We start from the raw sequence: 23,493 nt of genomic DNA, 5'->3' as shown, positions 1-23,493 counted from the left end.
TGAGCCTCTGATTTTAATTTCCTACTCAATTAATTAGTTGATTATTAGTTGATTATTTACACCAAAAAGTAATGCGTTACTGTTAAAAGTAACTTTTTAGTTACTTTTTTAAAGAACCTTCTTTAATGTTCCCATTAATGCCCTTTTATGTGTTATGGTCTACAAACACAAAACTGAATTAAACACAAAGTCATTTTAAACACTATTTTATTAAAGTCAGAGCAGCACAAACTGAATATATCACAAGCATTTCTGAAATAAATAATAAAACAAGCTGAATAATATATTTACAATCAAACACTAAAGTGGCTTCTGCTGTTGTGTTGAGCTCTTAAACATGTTCTTTTTACAGCTGAAATATGAAAACAGAACACAGGGTTAGCTTCTAGCCGTCGAGGCATGTAGATTCTGAAGGAGCTTGACAGATTGGAGTTGCTGTTTATCGCAGTAGAATCTGAGCTTGAACCAGAAAGACACAGCTTACATTTGACATTTTTGTCTTTATACTCAACTAAAGTGAAATAATGAGCATATTTCCACTTTGAGAAACTCATCTTGCTCTCGCCTCGACTTGCCATTACAGACCTGAATAAACGGAGACACGCCCACAGGCGTCTTCTTCTTGTTTACAGTGGTTCATCCACCAATCCTACAATCTTGACGCTGCTGTAAGCTGGTTAGGCTGTAGTCTACACTTCAGCCCAAATTCATTCATTTATAAAAGTAGCGGGTAACGCACCATACGGTAATGGTAATGGAGTTACTTTATTTTACAGTATTGTTACAGTATTAGTTATTGTCAAAAAGTAACGTTACCGGCTGTTTATTTGCATGTTTGTCACACTTTAATGTTTCAGATCGTCAAACTAATTTAAATATTAGTAAAAGATACACAAGTGAACACGACATGCAGATTTTAAATGAAGGGGAAACAAAATCCAAAACTACATGGCCCGTGTGAAAAAGTGTTTGCCCCCTGTTAAAACTGTGCTAACTTTTTGTTCACACATGGCAAAAACATGAAACAGTGACCTTCCAGGGTGGCGGCTGACCAAAATTACCCCAAGAGCACAACGACGACTCATCCAAGAGATCACAAAAGACCCCATAACAACATCCAAAGAACTGCAGCCTCACTTGCCTCAGTTAAGGTCAGTGTTCATGACTCCCCATGAGAAAGAGACGGCAAAAATGATCTACGGCAGAGATCTAAGACTGAAACAGCTGCTAAACAAAAGAACATAAAGGCTCGTCTCAGTTTTGCCAGAAAACATCTTGATGATCCCCAAGACTTTTGGGAAAATACTCGAAAGTTTAACTTTTGTAAGGTGTGTGTCCCATCACGCCTTGCGTAAAATAACACACCGCATTTGAGAAAAGAGCGTCATACCAACAGTGAAATATGGTGGTGGTAGTGTGATGGTCTGGGGCTGTTTGCTGCTTCAGGACCTGGAAGACTTGCTGTAATAAATGGATCCATGAATTCTGCTGTTTACTAAAAAATCCTGAAGGAGAATCTGTTTGTGACTTCAAGCTGAAGTGAACTTGGGTTCTGCAGCAGGACAATGATCCAAAACACACCAGCAAGTCCACCTCTGAATGGCTAAGGAAAGAAAAAATGAAGACTTTGGAGTAGCCTAGTCAAAGTCCTGACCTGAATCCTATTGAGATGCTGTGACATGACCTTCAAAAAAAGGTTTGTGCTAAAAACCCTTCAATGTGGCTGAATTACAACAATTCTGCATAGATGAGTGACCAAAATTCCTCCACAGCACTCTAACAGACTCATCACAAGTTATCACAAAACGCCTGATTGCAGTTGTTGCTGCTAAGTACAACCAAATATTAGGTTTGAAAATTTTTGGTTTTGGATTTTGTTTTCTCAATAATAAAACTGCATGTTCACTTGTGTTATCGTTATCGTATCATTCGTTGTTCAATCAGGCTCTTCGTCGCTTTCTAAAATAAAGAGTAACTGGGAATCGGACCTTAATTATAATTTCACGGATGAGGAATGGTCCAAGGCCCCTTGGTGTACATTCCTCCTCTATATGCCCGTCATTCGTTAATACAGTGATCAGTGATGGGTGTCGGCGGCTCTCTTTATCATACTTTGGCTTTGCCCAGCCCAGTTTTAAATCAATCTCTAAATACTTCATTTTAGATATTAAACCATGTCCCCTAATAGCATTATTTGGAATCAACCCCACAAATCCCTCCTTGTCATCCTTACAATCAAACATGCTCGCCTTTTGTTTTATAGTAGCAAAGAGACTTATATTACTGAACTGGAAGAATCCTCACCCACCCAGTTCTTCTCATTAGATACATGACCTGTCTCAGTTTATTCAAATAGAAAAGATCAGATTTACATTACTTAGTATTACGGAAAGGTTTTACACCACCTGGCAACCATTCTTATTGTATTTAAGAGAAAGAGGAAAATAAAATCGTGTTCTCTTTGTTTAGCCTTTTTGAGCTTTTCCCCTTGTCCCTGACTTCTTGGTAGATGTAGAAAAGAGAAAGGAAAACATATATCTTAGAGAGTGTTCATGTACTTAGGTGCAAATCTTTTATTTTGTTTTATTATTTTTTTTCTTTCTTTCTTTCTCCTGTTCTTGATGCTCACATTCATGATTGTAATTATATGTATAACTTAGAAAGAGAGAGACCAATTTCTTGTTGTTGGACTAAATTAAACACTGTTCCATTGTCTTTCTCGCCTGAGTGTCTTTCTGTTTGAATGCATCGATAAAAAAGAGTTGGATAATAATAATAATAATAAGAAGAAGAAGCTAAGTGATTTTGAAATGTTTTGCCGGTGTCTATGATGACAGGCAGGTCCATCTAATACACAAACGCCAAGTGTTCAGGGGAAGCAAATAAAAGCAAGACTGCTTAGAGGTTGTTAATTTGGCAACTGAACATAATCACTAAAGGTTTTGCTTTGGCCGGGAATCGAACCCGGGTCGACTGCTTGGAAGGCAGCTATGCTCACCACTATACCACCAACGCCACGCTGGCAGGGGCGAACATCGCCGAATAAATCCATGCTAGAAGAACGTTGCTTGTTTTGAACTTCTCAGCAAACTGGTTCATTCTCCTGCTCTACTGCAACTGCGAATGTATGTAAAAGTGCAAACAGTGACCAAGAAGCTTTTCCCTGTGGTAGTTTCTGTAGTGTAGTGGTCATCACGTTCACCTCACGTGCGAAAGGTCCTGGTTCAAACACCAGGCAGAAACAAGGTTGTGATTTTGAAGCTAGTGTTACATTCTTAGGCCTGTAAACTGTGTTACTCGACAGCATTAGAGAAATGTAGAAAACTTTCTTTTATATTGTTTCTGTAGTGTAGTGCTTTAAGTGTTATTGCTGCTGTTTGAACTACAAAAATGTTCAAACAAGTTAAATGTTCCTCATTTTAAAATATGCAAATGCAGTTATAGGAAAAAAAAAAAAAAAAATATTTAAATAAAATCTGAATTCAAGAAATTCCTGGAAAAAAATGACTGACTTATTTTACACACAGAACTGTGCAGTAAAGCTGAAACTCTACATCTTCAAACTGCATCATGTAACTGAAAAAAAGGAAAACTTTACAGAAGTGTTTGATTTATAAAATGCTAGCTAGTGATGTACATGCAGCCCCATCATCTAAGAAACTCCTGGAGAAACTCCAGTGTTGATCGTATAATGCAGATGAAACAATTTGGAGGATGAAATATTACATTTAAACAATAAGATTGGAAATAAAAGGAAAAATTAAATTATAGTGCTAATTTTAAATTAAAACTGAAAATGATAAATATTGATCTATGTCCATGTATAATAAAATAAGTTGGTAAAGTTTCTTTTTTGGATGCTGTAATTGGCACAATAATTAATCAAGCCATGTATTTAGTTATTTTTTTATTACCAATTAAGGCAGGATCCATCTTCAATAGTTACATCCATCATAGGATGAATGATCTTACTGGCTGAGCTTCTGAGCTGAAATTTTTAAAACAGCCTCCTATTGCATAATAACAACATTTATTTATTCAGGAAATAATGATGATCACATCATCATTAGACTCATAAAAATTCATATTCTAACCTTAACAGCATGTTAACAAGTGTGCCATTGGGTGGTGTGGTGACATTGTTCTATACTCACTATTTTGGGTCCAGGCAGCAACCAGTCTTCGTGCTTGTATGGGCTTTAACACTGGCAGCAAATTGTTTTCTGTGACGTTCTTTAAATCATCTGTGGTTGCCGCACCAAGTGTTTTTAAAGTATCTTCAACGGACTTATCAAGTTGATCAGGAAGGTCCAGAAGCACTCCTGCTATCACATCCCCTATGTTCTTTAGCAGCTGTGATTCAGCCATATCTGTGAAGACACACACACAAAGAGTTTGGTCTCTGGCCAAATGAAATGAAGGCATTCAGTCTGACAAGATGCTGTGCTTCAGTGGAATACTCTGGTAACCATTTTTCACATAAGATGACAATGTCCACAAGAAAATCAGTTCACTGATGAGTCTGCACTCTGTCTTTTTTTACTGAGTACATGTGGTAGTAAGAAATAAATTCAGCATCAGAAACTGAGGACTCATGAGAAAATGAAGAGCTGAATCATCCTTAACAAAAATCAGCAGAAGTTCACCAAACTCCACTGACTCATCATACTTCATGACAAAAAACTGGCCCTTCCTGTAAGCAAGGCCATTGTACTGAACATCTACTGGAATCTTTGTATTTCTTTCAGTGAAACCAAAATGAAGGACTGCGTCTTTAACTTGCTCACTGTAAAGCTCACTGTAAAGCTGTAAAATGTTAAGCCATCTTTTATTTGCAATGCTGGAGGACTGACTGACCCAGCAGAAAGGAAGACCTGGAACATTTGATGTCTCTCTGAAAGAGTCCAGCACAGGTTTTTGAAATTTTTCAGATGCCTTGTGAACGATACCCAGGCGGGCCGCGTTGTAGGTGCGCTGGACCTGGGCAGAGGAACACGCGGAGTTGAGGTGCTGGGGCGTTAGGTTCAACCGAATTTACCTGGGACGAGTGGCGTCCGCCGGGATGTTTCCAGCGCCGCTTTTCTCTCTCACAGCTGGACATCGAACGAGTTCTCACCTGTGCTCAAAGGCAGACACACATACATAAATACAATATAAAAATAAATAATAATAAATTGGCAATTCACACAACAAACAAATTAAATAAATTTTTTAGTACACACATGCACACACACACACACACACACACACACACACACACACACATTTAAATCACTATCTCTCTAATCACACTTAATTCCTCCAGGATTAATTACAGGTTGGTGACCTCTAACCTCTCGTGTGGTGTTGATGTTCCTCCTCAGAAGTCCGTCTGCTGTCTGAAGTCTCAGCTCCACCCTCTTCAGATCATCAGACTTCATCAGGTCTGTCAATTAAACACAACCCATGTTTATCTACACTTATGATACCAGGACGAGAAAAAAACCCACTGAAGATGTTCTTCTTAAAGGCAGCATTTGTGCTGGTTTAGAAATTAAACTGCATCAAGTCTACCCAACCAACACAATGCTGCCAACACCTGCTCAGTAATGAAGTTGTTCCCATCCACGGTTTCAGGAAGAAAATCAGCCCAGCTCAGTTTAGAGTCCCTCCATAAGGCCTCCACTTCCTTTTGGCTCTAAAGTGAAGAAAAACACAGCAATGACTTGAACAAAAAAGAACCTGTTTCAACTAGTATGACAAAACACTTTCCTTTTTTCAGTCATGTTCTATAGAAGATCTCACAGCTCACCATGTGTTTGCAGAGAAGCTGCAATATTTCTGCAAATAATATGCCGGCTCTTGCCACAGGAAGTAGTGGTTTGCTAAATTCACTGGAATTCACAAGAAATCAACAATTAAAAACAAACTGTTAGATTTTTATCATGCCCAAACGAAACTTAATTCGTGGAGAGGTTTTCCATACGATCTGCGATACCCGTAGTGCCTTTCTGATCAGGGAAGAATCACACCGCACACAGCAAATGCTTCCTCTTCAGTTTATTGCAGGCAGAACGTTTATATACACATACAAAGAAAAGAAACCTGACCTAGTTGTTTCCTGTTTAGACAAGAGGATATACTAGCTGGCGATGTGTGAGTCAGATAAGGACTCCTGTTTACCTTAAAGACTAACATCGTAAATATTCTATAGACACTGAGCAGACAAAGGAATGTGTGTGAAACAGTGTGAAAACCATCTTAACACTAACAATGGCCACTTTAAATCATTTATGATTTAGCATCACACACCAAAACATAGGATGTTCATCCGGAACAGAACGGTGACACAAACTGCAAATGAAAAGATAAAGACAAACAAAACATACTCTTAATCTTCTCACTTTGTTCAGCAGATGTTTCCACGTTCTCCAAGACATCATGAGACATTTATTTCTCAGTGCTTGCTCAGTATGTCTATTAGCAGTATTATAAGGTATACAGGTACAGTTTCTTCTCACTGAATAATGTATTTAAAGAGAATAAGGAAAATTCGGAGTCTAGTTACAACTATGCACATATAGTTATAGAATTTAGACCTAGAGCAGGTATCAGGGTGAGCTAAACTAAACAGTCAGGTGAGTCAGATCTTCACCCCGGAGGTGGCCCCCCTTTCTACTATAAAGAAAGGATCTTTCCGTGGGCTCTCAACTGTTTCAGCCCTGAATACTCACTTAGGTAGGCTTCTTAGGCCAACAGACCAATTAGTGCATAGATTAAGTGGGTGCTGTTTTGATCCTGCTTGCATGTATCCACTGTGGCTGATGATCAGTCAGAACTCCAGTTCTGGTTACAGCTAGAACAGTCGCTGGACCCAGATACTTTGGCTCACCGACCTTGGTAGGCTTCAGACTTCTTATCAGGACCTGCTGATTAGGCACAAAAGGGTGTGTTGGCTTATCTGTGGGCAGAGAAAGAGTTAGTGAGACATCAGCACTGATAGAATTTAATTTCTCAACCAGGGCAGAAACGTAGTCGTCCACCATCACTTCCAGGTTACCTAAGGAAGAAATGCCAGTGCGTCCCCTGACCCATGGGGTCGGGAAAGGTTAGAATTTCAAAAAGGTGACAGTTTGGTAGTTGAAGATGGGGTCATTCTCATTTCTGTGAGTACTGCAGGAGAACAACAGTCCAATTTCGGCCTGTTTCAATGCAGGCTTTAGTAATCGTTCCTTAATGGTTCTGTTTGTTCTCTCTACCACTCCAGCTGACAGTGGGTGATAGGGAATATTAAAATGCCAATCAATTGCTAAGCTTTTAGCCAAAAGTTGTGTTACCTTCGAAGCAAAAGGTGTGCCGTTATCACTTTTATTCACACTAGGAATACCAAACCTAGAGATGATCTCTTTTGTTAATATTTTGACAACCGTTTTAGCATTCTCTGTCGCACATGCAAATGCTTCTGGCCACTTACTGAATCTGTCAACTATAACCAACAGATATCTCAAATTTCCTACAGCTGGCATATGTGTAAAATCTATCTGTAGGTGTTGGAAAGGGGCTTCAGGAAAAGTAAGCGCAGTATGTTGTACAGGTCGATGTACGTTAGTTTTGGCACAAGTCAAACATGAATCCAACACTAGCTTGGTTGTTTTAGCTACATCAGCAACAATACAGTATAATGCATTTATAGCCTGTATGACTTTTGCTATGCTAATGTGTGACATCCCATGATAATGCTTCACCAACACTATTAAGGCTAGTTTGGGAAGAGCAATTTTGCCATCTACATCTCTAATGATACCAGCAGAATCTGATTTACATTGTTTGGAAGCCCAATACTTGATGTCCTCCTCAGTAGGCTGACTTTGAAGTATTTTAGGTCAATGTCTGGTATATTGGAGATATGTGACATCATCGAGATCTCAGGATTTGTATGTACTGTGTCCAAATCTACTGGTTGTTTTGCTGCTTCCTTAGCTACTTTATCCGCTAACGATTTCCCTGAATTTCCTCTGAATCACCCACGGCATGTCCTTTAACCTTCACTATGGCCACTTTGGCAGGAGTTGAACAGCATTTAAAAGGTCACCTATGAGATTAAATGTGCTATGGCTTTCCATCAGCTGTTTTAAAGTCTCGCTTCCATGTTTCGCAAAATCATGCACAATCAGTGTATATAGTCACCTTCAGACAACTGACATGCTCTTGTAAATGACCAACTCTGCAGCTTGTGCAGATGTATGGTAATGATTTAGCTTCAACTATTACATCAGGTAATCTTACAACCGCTATCCACATAAATACACACCATCAGAAGGTTTTGAACATGAACCATCTACATAGACAATCCCCTCTTCCAGGGCCATATCTAAAAGATCGGGCCTACTAGAGGTCTCTTTTCAATGTGTTCAAGGCAATCATGTGTGTCGTCAAAATCTAAGTCAATATCGTCTAGCAGATCACGAGAGCTACACAGCTGAATGCGGCTGAGAAGAAGGCTTAATAGTTACTTTTCCATTGCCAAAAGTGTGGTCCCAAACCCAGATTTCTGTCATATGTTGTGTAAAATAGCTGTTACCTGATGTGAGGTGTACAGTATCAAAGGATGTGACAGCACCGCTTCTCAGCATCCCGGACCATCAGAGCCGCAGCAGCCACTGCACAGCACGAGGGCAACCCTTGTGCTATGTTGTCTAAAGATTTGGAAAGATACACAACAGGGCGATATTGTCACCGTGTTCCTGGCTAGGATCCAACCGTAAATACGCTCACATAGAGGTGAAAAAGGCTTAGCATTATTCGGAAGACCTAGAGCTGGAGCAGACTGTATAGCCTTCTTGAGGGCAGCAAACTGTCAGTCATTTCATGACTCCACAGAATGAGATGTGATGGAGGAGCTTTGTGATCAATAGCACTACGCAAAATTTTATCATGATGTGCGCAGTCAGATCCATGCTCTGCATTAGTTCACCAGTCCCAAGAAGCTCTGCATCTGTTTCACAGTCTGAGGTCTTGAAACCCAGTCACACTGCACTACAGTCCGCGATATCTTTACGTTGGCCTTCTGAGATCACATGGCCCCAGATATGAGACCTTTCACCCACTGTAGTTTCTGGTGAAGCTATAAATCCAGCCTGAGCCAGGACATTGCAGACAATCACTGATGCTGTGTAGCAGTCCTGCTCAGTCAGTCATGTGATAAGGATGTCATTTGCTTATTGAAGGATCCAGGTTGTTTCTGGAAGGTGGATATCAGCCAAAGTTCTGTGCACTACAGCGGAGAATACGGCTGGCGAGTCAACAAAACCCTGAGGAAGACGGGTCCAGGTGAATTGACGCCCCTATAGGTAAATGCGAAAAGTGGCTGCGTCTCTGAGGCCAAAGGACACTGAAAAAGCAGAACAAAGATCAATCACAGTAAAAATTCTGTGAGTCGCTGGTATAGAGTTAACAATGGTAGCTACATCGCACCAAAGGAGCCGGAATAACTAATTTATTAATCTCACGTAAATCTTGTGTTAGCCTCAGCATTTTATCTGCCTCAAGACAGGATTAATCGATGTTTATACGGTCTTGTGTCTCGATCAAAACACCTTGTGACAATAAATTGTCAATAACTGGAGCAATGCCAACATTTTTTTCTCTTCGACAATGGATATTGTTTAACAAAAATCGGATGATGTGTTTTCATGAGTGCATGATACGGTTTTACCTGGATTAAACCTGCCTCATCTTTGTGAGAGGCCCATAATTTAGGGTTAACTTCACCTAAATTTGGTTCATCAGGCAGGACCTCTGTGGCTCAGTTGATAGCATAAGGACAGAAGAAAAAGACAGGGAGACATTGGTTTCAAAAAACAGAATTTCCATTCTCATTTTGTGCATCATATCTCTTCCTAAAAGGTTTAAAGGCGAGTTTGGAATTATTGTAAAGCTATGATAAAAATTGTACCAGTCGGTGTCACTACAGGCAAAAGGTGAGTTACAGGACATGAAATTGGAAATCTATCTATTCCCTAATAGATGAACTTCCCCTTTTTTCTAGGACCTCCTCCTTGAGTTTTGTGCTGAGGCTGAAATGCACCACTTCCTGTTGCAGTGCAGAGCATAACGGATTAACTTAACCTGGAGCATAGCAGAAACCTCAAGCAGCATCTAAATCTCTAGGAAAAAGTATCTAGATGTAATACAATTTTACTCCATAATGCCAAATGATCTAAATAAGGATTAGTTCAATAACCAGCACAATTCCTATACATCCAATCTTTACACAGAACAAAGAACAGACACACAACACTTAATACATAGACAATACACACAACACATAACACTTAGACAATACAGCTGCGCAAAGGCACCAGGGGGATCGCAGTCTTCAAACAAAAAGAGTAATCCAGTCTCTCCAATTGGATCACAAATTTTGTAAGTTAGGAGAAAAAAATCGACTATAAAGCCAAAACAAGATTGAAGTCTTTTCAAATGTCTGTTTTTCTTTAGTTCCTTTTCTCTCACATTTTTTTTTTTTTTTAAACAATTAATTTTCATAAATCTATTTTTTTAGGGCATATAAAAATTATCGTGGATTCTTTTGGATACTTCAGACAATATCGCCTGTACTAGACAGACCGTAAAAAACGTCTTCTAATCTTGCATCTTACATCTAAGGTGAGGAAACCAATGTCGTGACAAAATCATCCCTCCAAAGGAAATTATCATTAATTAAACAATTAATGCATAACCAAGACACGAACACATATGCAGCCCTATTGGCTGGCATATGACAATCCCGCAAACAAGGAAGTATCTTAAAACTTACCTTGATGCGTGATTTCCTTTGATATTGCTGAAAGTATCTCTTCTGACACCAAAACTGTTAGATTTTTATCATGCCCAAACGAAACTTAATTCTTGGAGGTTTTCCATATGACCTGCTATGCCGTAGGCCTTTCTGATATCAGGAAGAAGAACTACGGCACACAGCAAATGCTTCCTCTTCTGTTTATTGCAGGCAGCAGAACGTGTATATACACACAGGAAGAGAAAACTGACCAAAGTTGTTTCCTGTTTAGACAAGAGGATATACTAGCCGGAGATGTGTGAGCCAGATTAGACTCCTGTTTACCTTACAGACTAACATCGTAAATATTCTATAGACACTGAACAGACAAAGGAATGTGTGTGTGTGTGAAACTGTGTGAGAAACATCTTAACACTAACAAGTCAAGTCAAGTTTTTTCTATAGCGCTTTCACAGCAGACATTGTCTCAAAGCAGCTTTACACAAATCAACAGTCAAGGTAAATCGTGCATGTAAGCCAATTCTGGCTTTTTGTGTAAGATGAAAACTGAAAAAGGAGGCAGAAACGATGATAAGAATGCTATCTCCATGATCAGGATGAAGCGGGGGCAGACACCGCTGGGTGGATAATGTTCCAGCTCAGTGTTGACTTGCTCCCCGAGGTCCAGGCTGCGGTGCTGACGGTTGAAGGTGGGACAGAGCTGGGGATGCCCTTCAACTGCAGCTTGCCTCTGTTGCGGTTGAAGTGGATGCTGTAACACGCTGCATGGCCTCGGGAGCAGGACACACCACGCTGTCTGTCGCCAGTTTAGGGAGGCCCAGGGTGGGCACAGGGGTGTACGCTCTGCACAGAGGGCACTGCAGGCTGTCGGGCTGAGAGGATTTTATGTTGATGCGTAGGCACTCCAGGCAGAAGGTGTGGCCACATTGCAGCACTTTGGGTGTGTTGAAGCGTTGTTGAACTGACTGAAACACACGGCCTCCAGGTCTGGGAGGTCATCATTACAGAAAACCTGGGCTAGAGACCTCCATGGTGCAAGACGTGGTGGTGGTGCAGGGTGTTGTGCATGGTGCTGTAGAAGGCGCTGTGGGCTCTGCTGTCAGGGGCATAAGGAGAAGCGATCCATGTCTGTTCGAGAGCTGAAAATCAACACACACACACACACACACCACAATCTGGTTTATTTGCTTTACAAACACGATTTATTAAAACAGCACCAGTATGTGAGTTTCACATGTGTCCGATTCTTAACCAGCAAAAAGCCTTTCCTACTGTTAATGATACATTTGTTTTGAAATGCAACAACACAGAGTCATGCAAAGCAGCAGAGAGAGCAGGCTGGAGCTGTGTGCATGTACCACATGTGTGTCATTCACAGTGTCTGACCAGGGTGCAAATATGGGTATGCAGTAATATGCAGTGCACAGTGGCACCACACCTGGTGGGGAGGTAGATTACAGTTAGGGTTAGGGTTGCATTTGCATGTAGAATTAAATAAATAAACATGTCCCTTTCCACAAATAGCTGCTTAAAGTGAAATGCGTAATTAACTGCCAAATATTTACCGTCTTCAAGTACACATTTTTTCTCTGAATGTATTCTAGACAAATATATCAACAATGAATTATAAGTACTAAATGTGCACATGCAATTATTATACAGCCATGGTGTGAGATTGTGGAATACTGTCTATGATTGAGTCTGTAATTTCTCGACAAAAGTGTTTTTAAAACTAAACCAATATAAAACATTTACAAAAAACTTTATCGAATGATTTGTGATTAAAGCAGTTCTTTCTTTTTTTCAGATTCAACAAACTCTCTAGAAGAAAATATTGAAAGACCTACAGAAATGGAAAAGGCGAGCATAAACCAGCAGGAGCTTCAGGCCATTAAGAACCTTATGCTACTCAGCAACACTCACAAGTATGTTTTTTTCTCTTTATAATTTATTCCAATCATTGCAGTGATACTATATAATATGTAATATAATAATATATTATATAATGTTTTATCTAAATGTTTCTTTTCCCTTCCACAGAAATGTCAGTGTTGAAAACCAGCTTCTGGCACTTAAAGGTGTGTAAGAAAGTACAAGTTGATTATTACTGCATGATTCAGTTCTATTAAAATAAACATATAATGTGATAATGTGATCTGAGCACCTTTTCATTTCATTTTGTAAATTATTTTACAGAAGTGAACACCAGACAAAATCTGAAATCCGAGGCCTGAAATGCAAAATCAGCAGCATGGAGAAAAGCTTTAAGCTTAATGGAGGTACTTTCTTTCCATTTTTAAATGCAGACATCATTGAACTTTTAGTGAGAAATGTGACTAATACAACTAAATCTGTTTTTTTTGTTTTCGATCCTCAACAGGAAAAACTTTACAAAGTGGAAAACGAGTTGAACAAAGGTAACAGTAAAATCTCTAATACTAAGTTTCTGTACATTTTGATGTGTTCTGTATTTGCATTGAATATGTAATAAATAAACACAAATAATTAATAATACAATTATTTAAAAAAAAAATAATTAGTAAAAAAATAAACAAGCAGAAAGCTGATAAACGTATTTAAATGTGACATGTTGTAATCTAATTTTAGTGGATATACAGTTTAATCTTAGCATGTGCTAAACCTAGTATGTACATTATCACCAAAAGTATTGGAACAATAATGCAGAAAGTGTTAACAAGGCAATAATCTCAGGATAAGGGCGTGTGACAAATTATATAAATTTCTTTAATATTCATACAGACCCAAAGCCCACAGCAAAGAGAACTGGATCAGACATGTCACCACCCAGGAAAGCTCAAAAGCCTCGACTTGATGCTGCTTCAGCTGATCCTGTAAACACAACACACACAACACAATCTCTCATCTACAGTGCATTAGAAACACTACAAAAGTCCTGTTCTGATGTTTTACCTACAGACAGGATTCATGCACTTCTGACAGGAACAAGTGAACTTCCTGTTTTGAGAGATGAAGAGAAACACGTCATTTCTGAGTTTTGTGTTAACGAGGTCAGTTCTTATCTTCTGTTTTATTTAGTGTGCATGCGATTTAAACACTTTATTCTTTAGCTGTGGATTTGAGTTTCTCATTTTTTAAAGTTGATCCATAATTCACTGGTCCTGATGTTCTTAAATTGAACAGTAGATATGATTTATCATGTTACATTTTGACTCTAGGTTTTGGTTTATACAATATCTAATAGTTTTCCTAAACCCAGTCTACAGTCAAGTCTTACCTTCCTAATATTTGTTTTAAATACATGATTTAAATACATGTTTATTCAGTCGGATGCTGAAAATTTTCTTTCATCTCATTTAGTCCTTAGCAGAGACGTTTCTGTCTGTGATTTTGGAGAAGATCAAGGTGGAGAGAGGGTTTATGGGACATGATCTCCTGCAGTCTCTCTGTAGGGTTTATGTAGGCGTGTGTCAACAGAGAGGAGACTCTCACAAAGCACATGCTCTCGTCTACAGACTCCTTAAAGAAGGTGAGATTATACTGATATTTCATTACTTATCTACTAAAAATGATCTGGACACTGATACTGAGAAGTAAATTGTGTCTTTTTGTTGGTGATGTACGGTGGATGTAAAAAGTTTACACACCCTTATAAAATGGCAGGTTTTTTAAATATAAATATCCAGAGACAAAAGAAATAATTATTAATTGGTAACTTTTTAAATAATATCACAGCTTGATTACAAAAGTCTGAAAATCCCCTAAAACTACTTCTTTGTGGATGCACAACTTGCCTTTATTATGTCATCAAGTCTTTGTGAATAATCTCTATTAACTTCCCACATCTACACTTTGGAATTTTATCTACTCTACTTTGCAGAAATGTATCTTTAGATTGCGAGGTGATCTCCTGTGTATGGCTCATTGTAGGTCATTTCATAGGTTTTCAGTTGGGTTGAGGTCTGGGCTCTGGCTGGACCATTCCAGTACTGTGATGATCCTTTTCTGAAGCCGTGCCTTTGCTAATTTGGATATGTGCTTTTGGTCATTGTCATGTTGAAATGTGAAACTCCTCTTTATTTTCAGCATTTTTTACAGAAGACAATGTCACGGTCTTCCGGGTTCTCTCCCTCTCTGCTGGATTATCTCTTTCTTCCCCAGGAGTGGCTCCCGTTCCTGATCATCCCCTCATCTTATGCTCGTGTCATGCTTGGTTTTTTTGTCTCTCCTCAACCGGCCCTGCACCTGTCCCGTCACGTCAGGAGCCTCAACCTGATCTCAGCTCTATCCCGGCAGTCTACCATGACCTAGGGCGTCTTCAGCAAGGTCAAAGAATCCTCCCTTCCACCACACCGGCCACATGACTGTGCCATCAACCTGTTGCCTGGAACCTCTCCTCCCCATGGACGTTTGTTCAATCTGTCTGGACTGCAGGAGGCCATGCACCAGTATATTCAGGAGTCTCTCTGTGCTGGGAGTATTCACCCATCCTCCTCCCCCGCTGGGGCTGGGTTCTTCTTTGTGGAGAAGAAGGACAAACCCTTTGCCCATTTAAAGACTATCACGGACGTAACGCCATTACTTTTAAGAATTGCTATCTCCTACCACTCATAGTGAACGGGAGCTCCTGGCTATCAAGCTGGCCTTAGAGGAGTGGTGTCATTGGCTTGAGGGGGCCAAGGTGCCATTCATGGTTTCATGGCAAACGATGTCCCGCGCCAGGTACCGGGTAGGCCAGAAGGTCTGGCTGTACACCTGAGACCTCTCTCTCAAGGCTGTATGCAAGAAACTTGCCCCACGCTTCCACACACACACACACACACACACACACACACACACACACAAGGGCCCCTGTCCCATTTCTAAAGTGATCACTGTTGCGGTCTGCCTCAAACTCCCCAGAGTCCTCCGGATCCACCCATCCTTTTACGTTTCCCGTCTCAAACCCGTCTCGGCTTGTGCCTTCCGGTTTCGCGGCACGCAAGTCCGGTTCTGCAACGTGCACTTCCGGGTCGGCGGCAATTTTGAGGTTTTCCCGCGCTGCCCGGTATTTAAGAACCCTAAGAACTCTCCCTCTCTGCCGGAATATTGCTTTCTTCCCCGATTCTTGCTGAGGTTTTCCTGCCCTTTTTCCAATGGTTTGCCTGCCTGTTTTTAACGACATTTTCTTTGGCTTTTTTTCTCTGTTTTGTTTTCCTTCTCTGCCTTTTCGGTTTTTTGGCTATTTTTGTCCTGTGTTTATGCCTGGATTACTTTGCTGCATGCTCGGACTAAATAGATGTTTTTTTGGACTTTTACTGGTTTTGTTTCTTGTATTATTTACTTGGAGGATGCTCTGTATTGGCTTTGCACCAAACATACCTTTTAGTTTTATGGGAAATACGTTTGACCTTTGTCTCGTTGGACCAACACATTTTCCTACATGGTTGCGGTTGAATGAATTAATCTTTTGTCATCATTTAGATGTGTTTGCATTTTCATATTAGCTTTATTGTTATTTCTGTCTGCAATTTGATAAGGTGCAATTTAATAAGGGGTGTCAACTTTTTATATCCAATGTCTTTTTTTGTTTTTTATTTTTGTTTTTTTTACAGTGTATTTATGTTCTATTGTTTTGTTGCTTTGCAGACTTTCTTGAAGCCCCCAAAGTGATTATGGTCATGGTGACAGCATGGCCAAGTTTTTTGTCCTATGAAAGTTCTTTATGCCGAGCAATTCACGTAGTGAGCAACCTGAAAGCAAAGGGAAAGATATTTCACTTGCTCACCAAGTATCTGCACTGGGATGAGGTAAGAAGCTGATCCTCAGTGTTCCTCTCAGTGTCATTTTTTTAATCTGGACTTTATCAAGTATTTTACTGCCTTCTTAATCTCCCTTTAATTTCCAAGTATCAGTGTAATCTATTTGGACAAATTCTTTAAACATTTATGTTGAACTATGCTGTCACTCAAACAGTGTTTTATTGCACTGGGTATTAAATAATGATGTATTTTTTGCCAGGAGCCTCCAGGAAACATCCACAATGCTATCACCAGCACCCTGAAGTCTTTTCTGAAAGACAGCAGTCTGAGGTTCCTGGAGAACAGCTGGTATGGTTATGATCTCTGCCCTGCTACCTGGAACTACATCTTCAGCCTGGATCTTCTGTGTGCACAACTGGGCTGGACTTGGACCATTACCAATATTATACGGTACTGAATGCAAAACATCTTCAACATATTTAATTCTCAGCTTTTTAATATCGGAATCTGAATGATCAGAAATGAATCATTATTTTTCTATAACATCAGCGCTGAGAGAATTTCAGCTGCAAAGTTATTATTTAGGCGGCTTTTTTATATTTTATCTTTAATACAATAAGATCTCACAGGGAAATATTGGGTAATTGTTGATATAGTGATGTTTCTGTGAGGAAATGTTTATTGTGCATTTATAAATGAAGTTTCCAGGATCAGTGTTCAGACAGTCAGAGAGAATTCTGTAACTTTAGCTGTAAGTATTTCACCATGAGAGGGTCTTTTTTCAGGAAGTGGTAGCTCAGTGGTGAAGGCTCTGGATTACTGATCGGAAGGTCAAGGGTTCAAGCCCCAGAATCACCAAGTTCCACTTTTAGGCCCTTGAGGAAGACCCTTAACTCTCTGTGCTCCAGGGGTGCTGTAGTCATTGCTGACCCAGTGCTCTGCCCCGGCTTTCTATCATCACTGGGGTATGTGAAGAAAGATTTTCTCTGTGCTATAAGGTACATATGACAAGTAAAAAGCACCTTTAACCTGTGACCTAGTTCTTATAGCTGACTTTTTCCATTAACGGTCAATAATCTAGTGGTCGTTTGAAATATTGCAAAGTTCCCATTCATGTTGCATAAAATCACAAGTGATCATAAAACCACAATGGCTGCTCCATAACCACCACAAAGACCCTCAACATATCCATTTCTCCTCTTTTTTATTTACTAGGAAGGATCTTTGGCTGATCCTGAACACTTGGCTGAGGCAAGCAAGAACAGAGCAAACACCGTTCCGAGACGTCTGTGTAGCAGCAGTTTTCAGGCTACTTGGTAAGTTTACTGTAAATCCTGTTTCAGAGCATCATCTCACATTATTCCTGGATTCTTCAGCTTTTCACTAGTGGTCTTTGTCCTTCTTAAACAGGGCGACTTGGTCAACTAGGACTTAAGGAGAACCTGCTAATGTCATTTGAAAATCTGGCAAAAAGCATTAATCAGTTTGGAATGCAAAACTTCTCAAAAGGTATTTCTAAAGCATCAAATCAAGATGTTTTTATCGATCTTTATTTTTATTCTCTGATTTTTAGTTTTGTGCTTCAGCAGATCCTAATTTTGTATTGGATGTTGTGTGCAGGTATGCCATGGGAAGTGCAGCTCTCAGTCATCTATGCCATTCATGATCTGGCACCCAGCAACCCTGAAGCAGCTCTGAAGACTTTGGAATCATGGAGGAAAAACAGCACACAGCCCGTTCCCCCAGCCGTCATCAAATGCATTACGCAAATCAGCTTCCTTTGTCATCAGACCAAGTCACAAAACTCTAAGAAACTACTGTAGTGATTATTATAGTAAGCACTGCATCCCCCAGGTCTGTATCCTCAGTCACCAGCTGTTCACACTGTGAATCATGACTGTGCTGCAATGCACAGCTCCAATCATCAAGTTTAGCAGTCACATGACCATCATGAGTCTCATCACCAAAAACGACCAGACGCTTTCAGACAGGAAATGCAGTGGATAATGGACTGGTGCTTACTCAACAATCTTTGTGTTCAGCTGTGGAGAACCTCATCTGGTCCAGCATTGTGGATGACCACATACACCCTTTATACATTATTGATTATATCAGTGGCGGGACGTGCATTTGGTACCTGGGCCTTCAGTGGGGACTTACTCAACTTAATCCACCTCTTAATACCACCACTGTCATGTCGCAATTATAGAAACCATCAATACAATACAAAACGCAATAGAACAGAGCATTACACAGAGAGAGAGAGAGAGAGAGAGAGAGAGAGAGAGAGAGGCATTTCACATATGGAGGTGAAAACCATTTTATTAAAGCAAGAAACCCAGTTCAAACGCCAAACCTCTACACTACAACCGCAAAGGTGTCACCTACATCATCTGGAGCAGTTCAAAATCAATTTTTGTCTAATAACATGACAAAAACATAAAAATTTAAATAAAATACAACTTACTCAGCAGAGATGCGGACTCATAATTTGCACCTCCTCCTCACTATGTCCAGCTTTTCTTTGAAATGTATTTTTAAGAATACCTGAAATTAAATCAATCTTTTCCTCCATAGGCATTAAAAAGTCTAACTCAGATGTATTCATGTGTACACAGAGCTACACACGTGTTTTGTTAGTTGAACTTGGCTGTAACAGTTTCCCTCTGACCAACCAATCAGAGGATAGAAAAATGCTGACGCTATTCTGGGCCTTTTTTCTATAAGAGACTGAGGTAAAAAGGCCAGCAGTACAGACTTTGAAGTCAATGGACCTGGACACGAAAATCACGTACAAAAAACATTTGTTGTGTACAGGAGTGCCGGGGGAAAGGAGTGTAATTATGTATCGGACTGTGAATTAGTCTTTACAGCCGCGTCCGCCGGAGCTTCCGACGTAGCGCCGCTCCAAATACGTGTTTGTTGGCTGGCTGGCTGGCTGGCAGGCAGAACTTTATTGTTATTGCATAGTACAGGTACACAGCAACAAAATGCAGTTTGGCATCTACCAGAAGTGCCAAAAGCCGCAATCGTGAAAATCGTGCAGATAAATACACTGTAAATGTACAGTGAATAAATATAAAGGGGTATATCAGTGCAGAGACGTGTGGACATTGTTAAGAAGTACATGTAAGTGGTTATGGCTATGGCATTGAATAAGAAATGTGCAGAAGTAGAAGGTTATAAGATCACGGCATTTAAGAAATGTGCAAGCTGAATAAACAAGTCATATATATATATATATATATATATATATATATATATATATATATATATATATATATATATATATATATATATATACGTGAATGTGAAATGTTGATCAGAATGTATATAAAGAAGCACATAAATAAAATAGTGCAGATGTAATCTGGAGAGACACTGAGCCTCGCCATCTTGGTCTTACTGAGATTTTAGTTCTGTGTTGCTTTGTGTCATTTTGTCTTAAGCTATATTGTTTTGTTTTACTGTGTACTGCACCAACTGTACAGCATATGGTTAAAATTACAATATAGATAGATAGATAGATAGATAGATAGATAGATAGATAGATAGATAGATAGATAGATAGATAGATAGACAATGATTTACACCACATAATCCCATTTGTACATGGAAATGTTTACTGTCTCTTTTTTATACACTTTTGAATGTTTACACAACATGAGCATAAAAACAAATAGTTTCACAATGCAGTTTACTAAAGAATTGTTAAAGAGTCGTCATACCTGCTAATAGAGACACACAGAGACTCACTACAGATGCGCCCCCTAGTGTTTCAACAAATCTCCTTCAATACCCAAATCACCATAAACACTCTAAAATGCAAAGTAATAAAAGCTTTGAAACGATTTGTTGGGACTGGAGGTGACCTAAAAACCAAAAAACACCTGTGGTAAAAAAATCTTTATTTTTGGTCTGTTCTACTGATATTGTACTGAGATCATATTTTCAATCGCACTGAAACCTTTAAAATGATACCAAACATGTAAAGTTAAAATTCATACATTCTTAAATTATAATAAATGCAGTATACAAGTATAGTAGCTTGAATTCCAGGAACTTCTTAATTATCTTACCATGACCCGGTCATATCCCCAGGAGGGAAAGAGGGGGCTCAAGGATGGGTGAGTGGGCAGCTGAACAGATGTCTTCCTCTCCTCAAATTAAAGAGATCTTCTCCTCAGATTAGAAAGTTTAATGTTTTGTTGCATGGCAGTTCTTGGGGTCTGACCTCATGGAAAGATCTGACAATCTGTCAGGGATCCACCTACCATGCCCCCTTTTGGTGGCTCTCTATGCCTCCGCTCTCCCTAGAGCTCCAGGTTCAACCACGCACACCTGGAGCTCATCATCAATCATGCCTCCACTCTCTCTGGAGCTCCAGGCCTAATCACGCACACCTGAAGCTCCTTATCACTCCACCCCGCTTCTATATAAGCTCTTCATTCACTTCCACTCCCTGTTCGTTATTGCATGTGTTGGACTGTTCGTGCTATCTATGTTCATGTGTGCAGGTCTTCACACAGAACTCTACTTGTCCGTTCCATCCGGACTCCACAATCCCATACCGGCTGTGCTTCACCTCCCCGTGCATCTCGGGTCAGCTAGCGCGCCTCTGACTCTCTCAACCGTAGGACTGCCGTGTGCTTGTGCTTGTGTCAAGAGTCAAGTCAAGAGTCAAGAAGCTTTTATTGTCATTTCAACCATATATAGCTGATGCAGTACACAGTGAAATGAAACAACGTTCCTCCTAAAACCAGGAGCTACATAAAACAACATAAAACAACAGTCACAGAACAGAAGAACACAGGGCCAGGAACTAAGATCCTCGCCACATAAAGTGCATGTGTGCAACTGGTGCAAACAGTGCAAAAGACAACACAAGACAGTGCAGGACAACACAGGACAGTGCAGGACAATACACAATACACAAAAATATAAAAATGAAAAAACAACAATAGCTCCGCCAGTAAAACCTGTCGTGACAGGATAAGGTGCACAGTAGCAGAAAAATGTAAACAGAGAAATGTAAACAGAATTGTGCAATTCTACAATAGCAACAATCAAAATAAAGTGAATAGTGACCAAAGGTCAGAATATTGTGCAAACAGAGCAAGTCCCGGAAGATCAGCAACAAACGGCATGTAAACATTTTGAAAGGTGAATGGTACTGAAACTTGGGTGTGCGAAGTGTATGTGTGTTGAGTCCGGTTGTACAGATCAGTCACTCAATTGTGTGTATGTGTGTGTGTGTATGTGTGTATGAGAGAGAGTTCAGTTCAGATGTTTGTTGAGGAGCCTGATGGCTTGTGGGAAAAAACTGTTGCACAGTCTTGTTGTGACAGCCCGAATGCTTCGGAACCGTTTCCCTAATGGTAGGAGGGTGAAGTGTGTGTGTGACGGGTGTGTGTGATTGTCCACAATGCTGTGTGCTTTGCGGATGCAGCGTGTGGTGTAAATGTCCATGATAGAGGGAAGAGAGACTCCGATGATCTTCTCAGCTGTTCTCACTATCCTCTGTAGGATCTTGCGATCCGAGACGGTGCAGTTCCCGAACCAGGCAGTGATGCTGCTTAAGATGCTCTTGATGGTCCCTCTGTAGAACATGGTCAGGATAGGGGGACTGAGATGAGCTTTCCTTAGCCTTCTCAGGAAGTAGAGACGCTGCTGGGCTTTCTTGGTGATGGAGCTGGTGTTAAGTGACCAGGTGAGGTTGTCCGCCAGATGAACACCAAGGAATTTGGTGCTCTTGACGATCTCCACTGAAGATCCATCGATGATCAGTGGAGAATGGTCACTCTGTGTTCTCCTGAAGTCAACAACCATCTCTTTCGTTTTGTCCACGTTCAGAGACAGGTTGTTGGCTTCACACCAGGCTGTTAACCGTTGCACCTCCTCTCTGTATGCTGACTCGTCGTTCTTGCTGATTAGACCCACCACGGTCGTGTCATCAGCAAACTTAATGATATGATTCGAGCTGTGCGTTGGTGCACAGTCGTGAGTCAGCAGAGTGAACAGCAGTGGACTGAGCACACAGCCCTGTGGGGCTCCAGTGCTCAGTGTGGTGGTGCTGGAGATGCTGTTCCCGATCCGTACTGACTGAGGTCTCTCAGTCAGGAAGTCCAGGATCCAGTTGCAGAGGGTGGTGTTCAGGCCCAGTAGGCTCAGCTTCTCGATCAGGTGCTGAGGAATAATTGTGTTGAATGCTGAACTGAAGTCTATGAACAGCATCCTTACATAAGAGTCCTTGTCTCCAGATGGGTGAGGGCCAGATGGAGGGTTGTGGAGATGGCATCGTCCGTGGAGCGGTTTGGACGATACGCGAACTGCATGGGGTACAATGTGGGTGGGAGCTGGGTCTTTATGTGCCTCATGACGAGCCTCTCGAAGCACTTGATCATGATGGGTGTGAGTGCAACTAGACGATAGTCATTGAGGCAGGAGACAGAAGACTTCTTCGGCACAGGAATGATGGTTGTCGTCTTGAGGCACGTAGGAACAGTGGCGCTGCTCAGGGAGATGTTGAAGATGTCATCTGCTGGTTGTTCTGCACATTCCCTGAGCACTCTGCCAGGAATGTTGTCAGGTCCAGCAGACTTCCGTGGGTTAACTCTGCATAAAGTTTTTCTCTCTTCAGCTGTGGTTAGACAGAGCACCTGGTCACTGGGAGGAGGGATGGTCTTCCTCGCCACCACGTTGTTCTGCACCTCGAATCGGGCGTAGAAGTCGTTCAGCGCATCTGGAAGGGAGGCGTCACGGTCACAAGCAGGTGTGTGTGTGTGTGTGTGTGTGTGTGTGTGTGTGTGTGTGTGTGTGTGTGTGCGTGTGCGCGTCTGTGTGTGTGCTCGTGTCTCTCTCTCTCTCCCTCACACTTGCATTAAAACCCAAGCGAACTGTACTCTGGCTTCCGCCTTCTGTTTCGCTCGCACCCTGACACCATCCTTACAACTTCCTCAATAATTCCTAAAGAACAGGAAATGGCAGCACTGG

General features: G+C 40.7%; 2 protein-coding genes and 2 non-coding genes across 9 annotated transcripts in view; 2 read left to right on the top strand and 2 right to left on the bottom strand.

The window, feature by feature from the left end:
• The window catches only part of LOC124384588 (little elongation complex subunit 1-like), a 30,043-nt gene extending 11,362 nt beyond the window's left edge, over positions 1 to 18,681 (top strand). For all 3 annotated transcript variants that reach the window (XM_046847568.1, XM_046847567.1, XM_046847566.1), the window contains exons 5-11: positions 13,541 to 13,809; positions 14,120 to 14,288; positions 16,388 to 16,548; positions 16,760 to 16,950; positions 17,716 to 17,816; positions 17,911 to 18,009; positions 18,121 to 18,681. In XM_046847568.1, coding sequence (XP_046703524.1) covers positions 13,576 to 13,809; positions 14,120 to 14,288; positions 16,388 to 16,548; positions 16,760 to 16,950; positions 17,716 to 17,816; positions 17,911 to 18,009; positions 18,121 to 18,323 — 1,158 coding nt within the window. In that variant the 5' untranslated portion in view covers positions 13,541 to 13,575 and the 3' untranslated portion in view covers positions 18,324 to 18,681. The remainder of the gene's footprint in view (positions 1 to 13,540; positions 13,810 to 14,119; positions 14,289 to 16,387; positions 16,549 to 16,759; positions 16,951 to 17,715; positions 17,817 to 17,910; positions 18,010 to 18,120) is intronic.
• LOC124384606 (eukaryotic translation initiation factor 4 gamma 3-like) overlaps positions 1 to 23,493 on the bottom strand; it is a 246,425-nt gene that overhangs the window by 207,184 nt on the left and 15,748 nt on the right. The window contains exons 7-9 of one of the 4 annotated variants that reach the window (XM_046847597.1): positions 5,792 to 5,873; positions 5,579 to 5,677; positions 5,366 to 5,425 (exon numbers count right to left, since the gene is read on the bottom strand). In XM_046847597.1, coding sequence (XP_046703553.1) covers positions 5,420 to 5,425; positions 5,579 to 5,677; positions 5,792 to 5,873 — 187 coding nt within the window. In that variant the 3' untranslated portion in view covers positions 5,366 to 5,419. Of the gene's footprint in view, positions 1 to 5,365; positions 5,426 to 5,578; positions 5,678 to 5,791; positions 5,874 to 23,493 lie in introns of those variants that run through there. The other 3 variants (XR_006925422.1, XR_006925423.1, XM_046847598.1) reach the window with 3 other exon arrangements.
• On the bottom strand, positions 2,944 to 3,015 carry trnag-ucc. The gene has a single exon. It is a non-coding gene; the product is annotated as a tRNA-Gly (tRNA).
• trnav-cac lies at positions 3,172 to 3,244 on the top strand. The gene has a single exon. It is a non-coding gene; the product is annotated as a tRNA-Val (tRNA).

Source organism: Silurus meridionalis, chromosome 4 (assembly GCF_014805685.1).
Source record: "Silurus meridionalis isolate SWU-2019-XX chromosome 4, ASM1480568v1, whole genome shotgun sequence".
Lineage (NCBI taxonomy): Eukaryota > Metazoa > Chordata > Actinopteri > Siluriformes > Siluridae > Silurus > Silurus meridionalis.
Note: the sequence above shows the minus strand (reverse complement) of the source record. Positions and strands in the feature narration are given on the sequence as shown.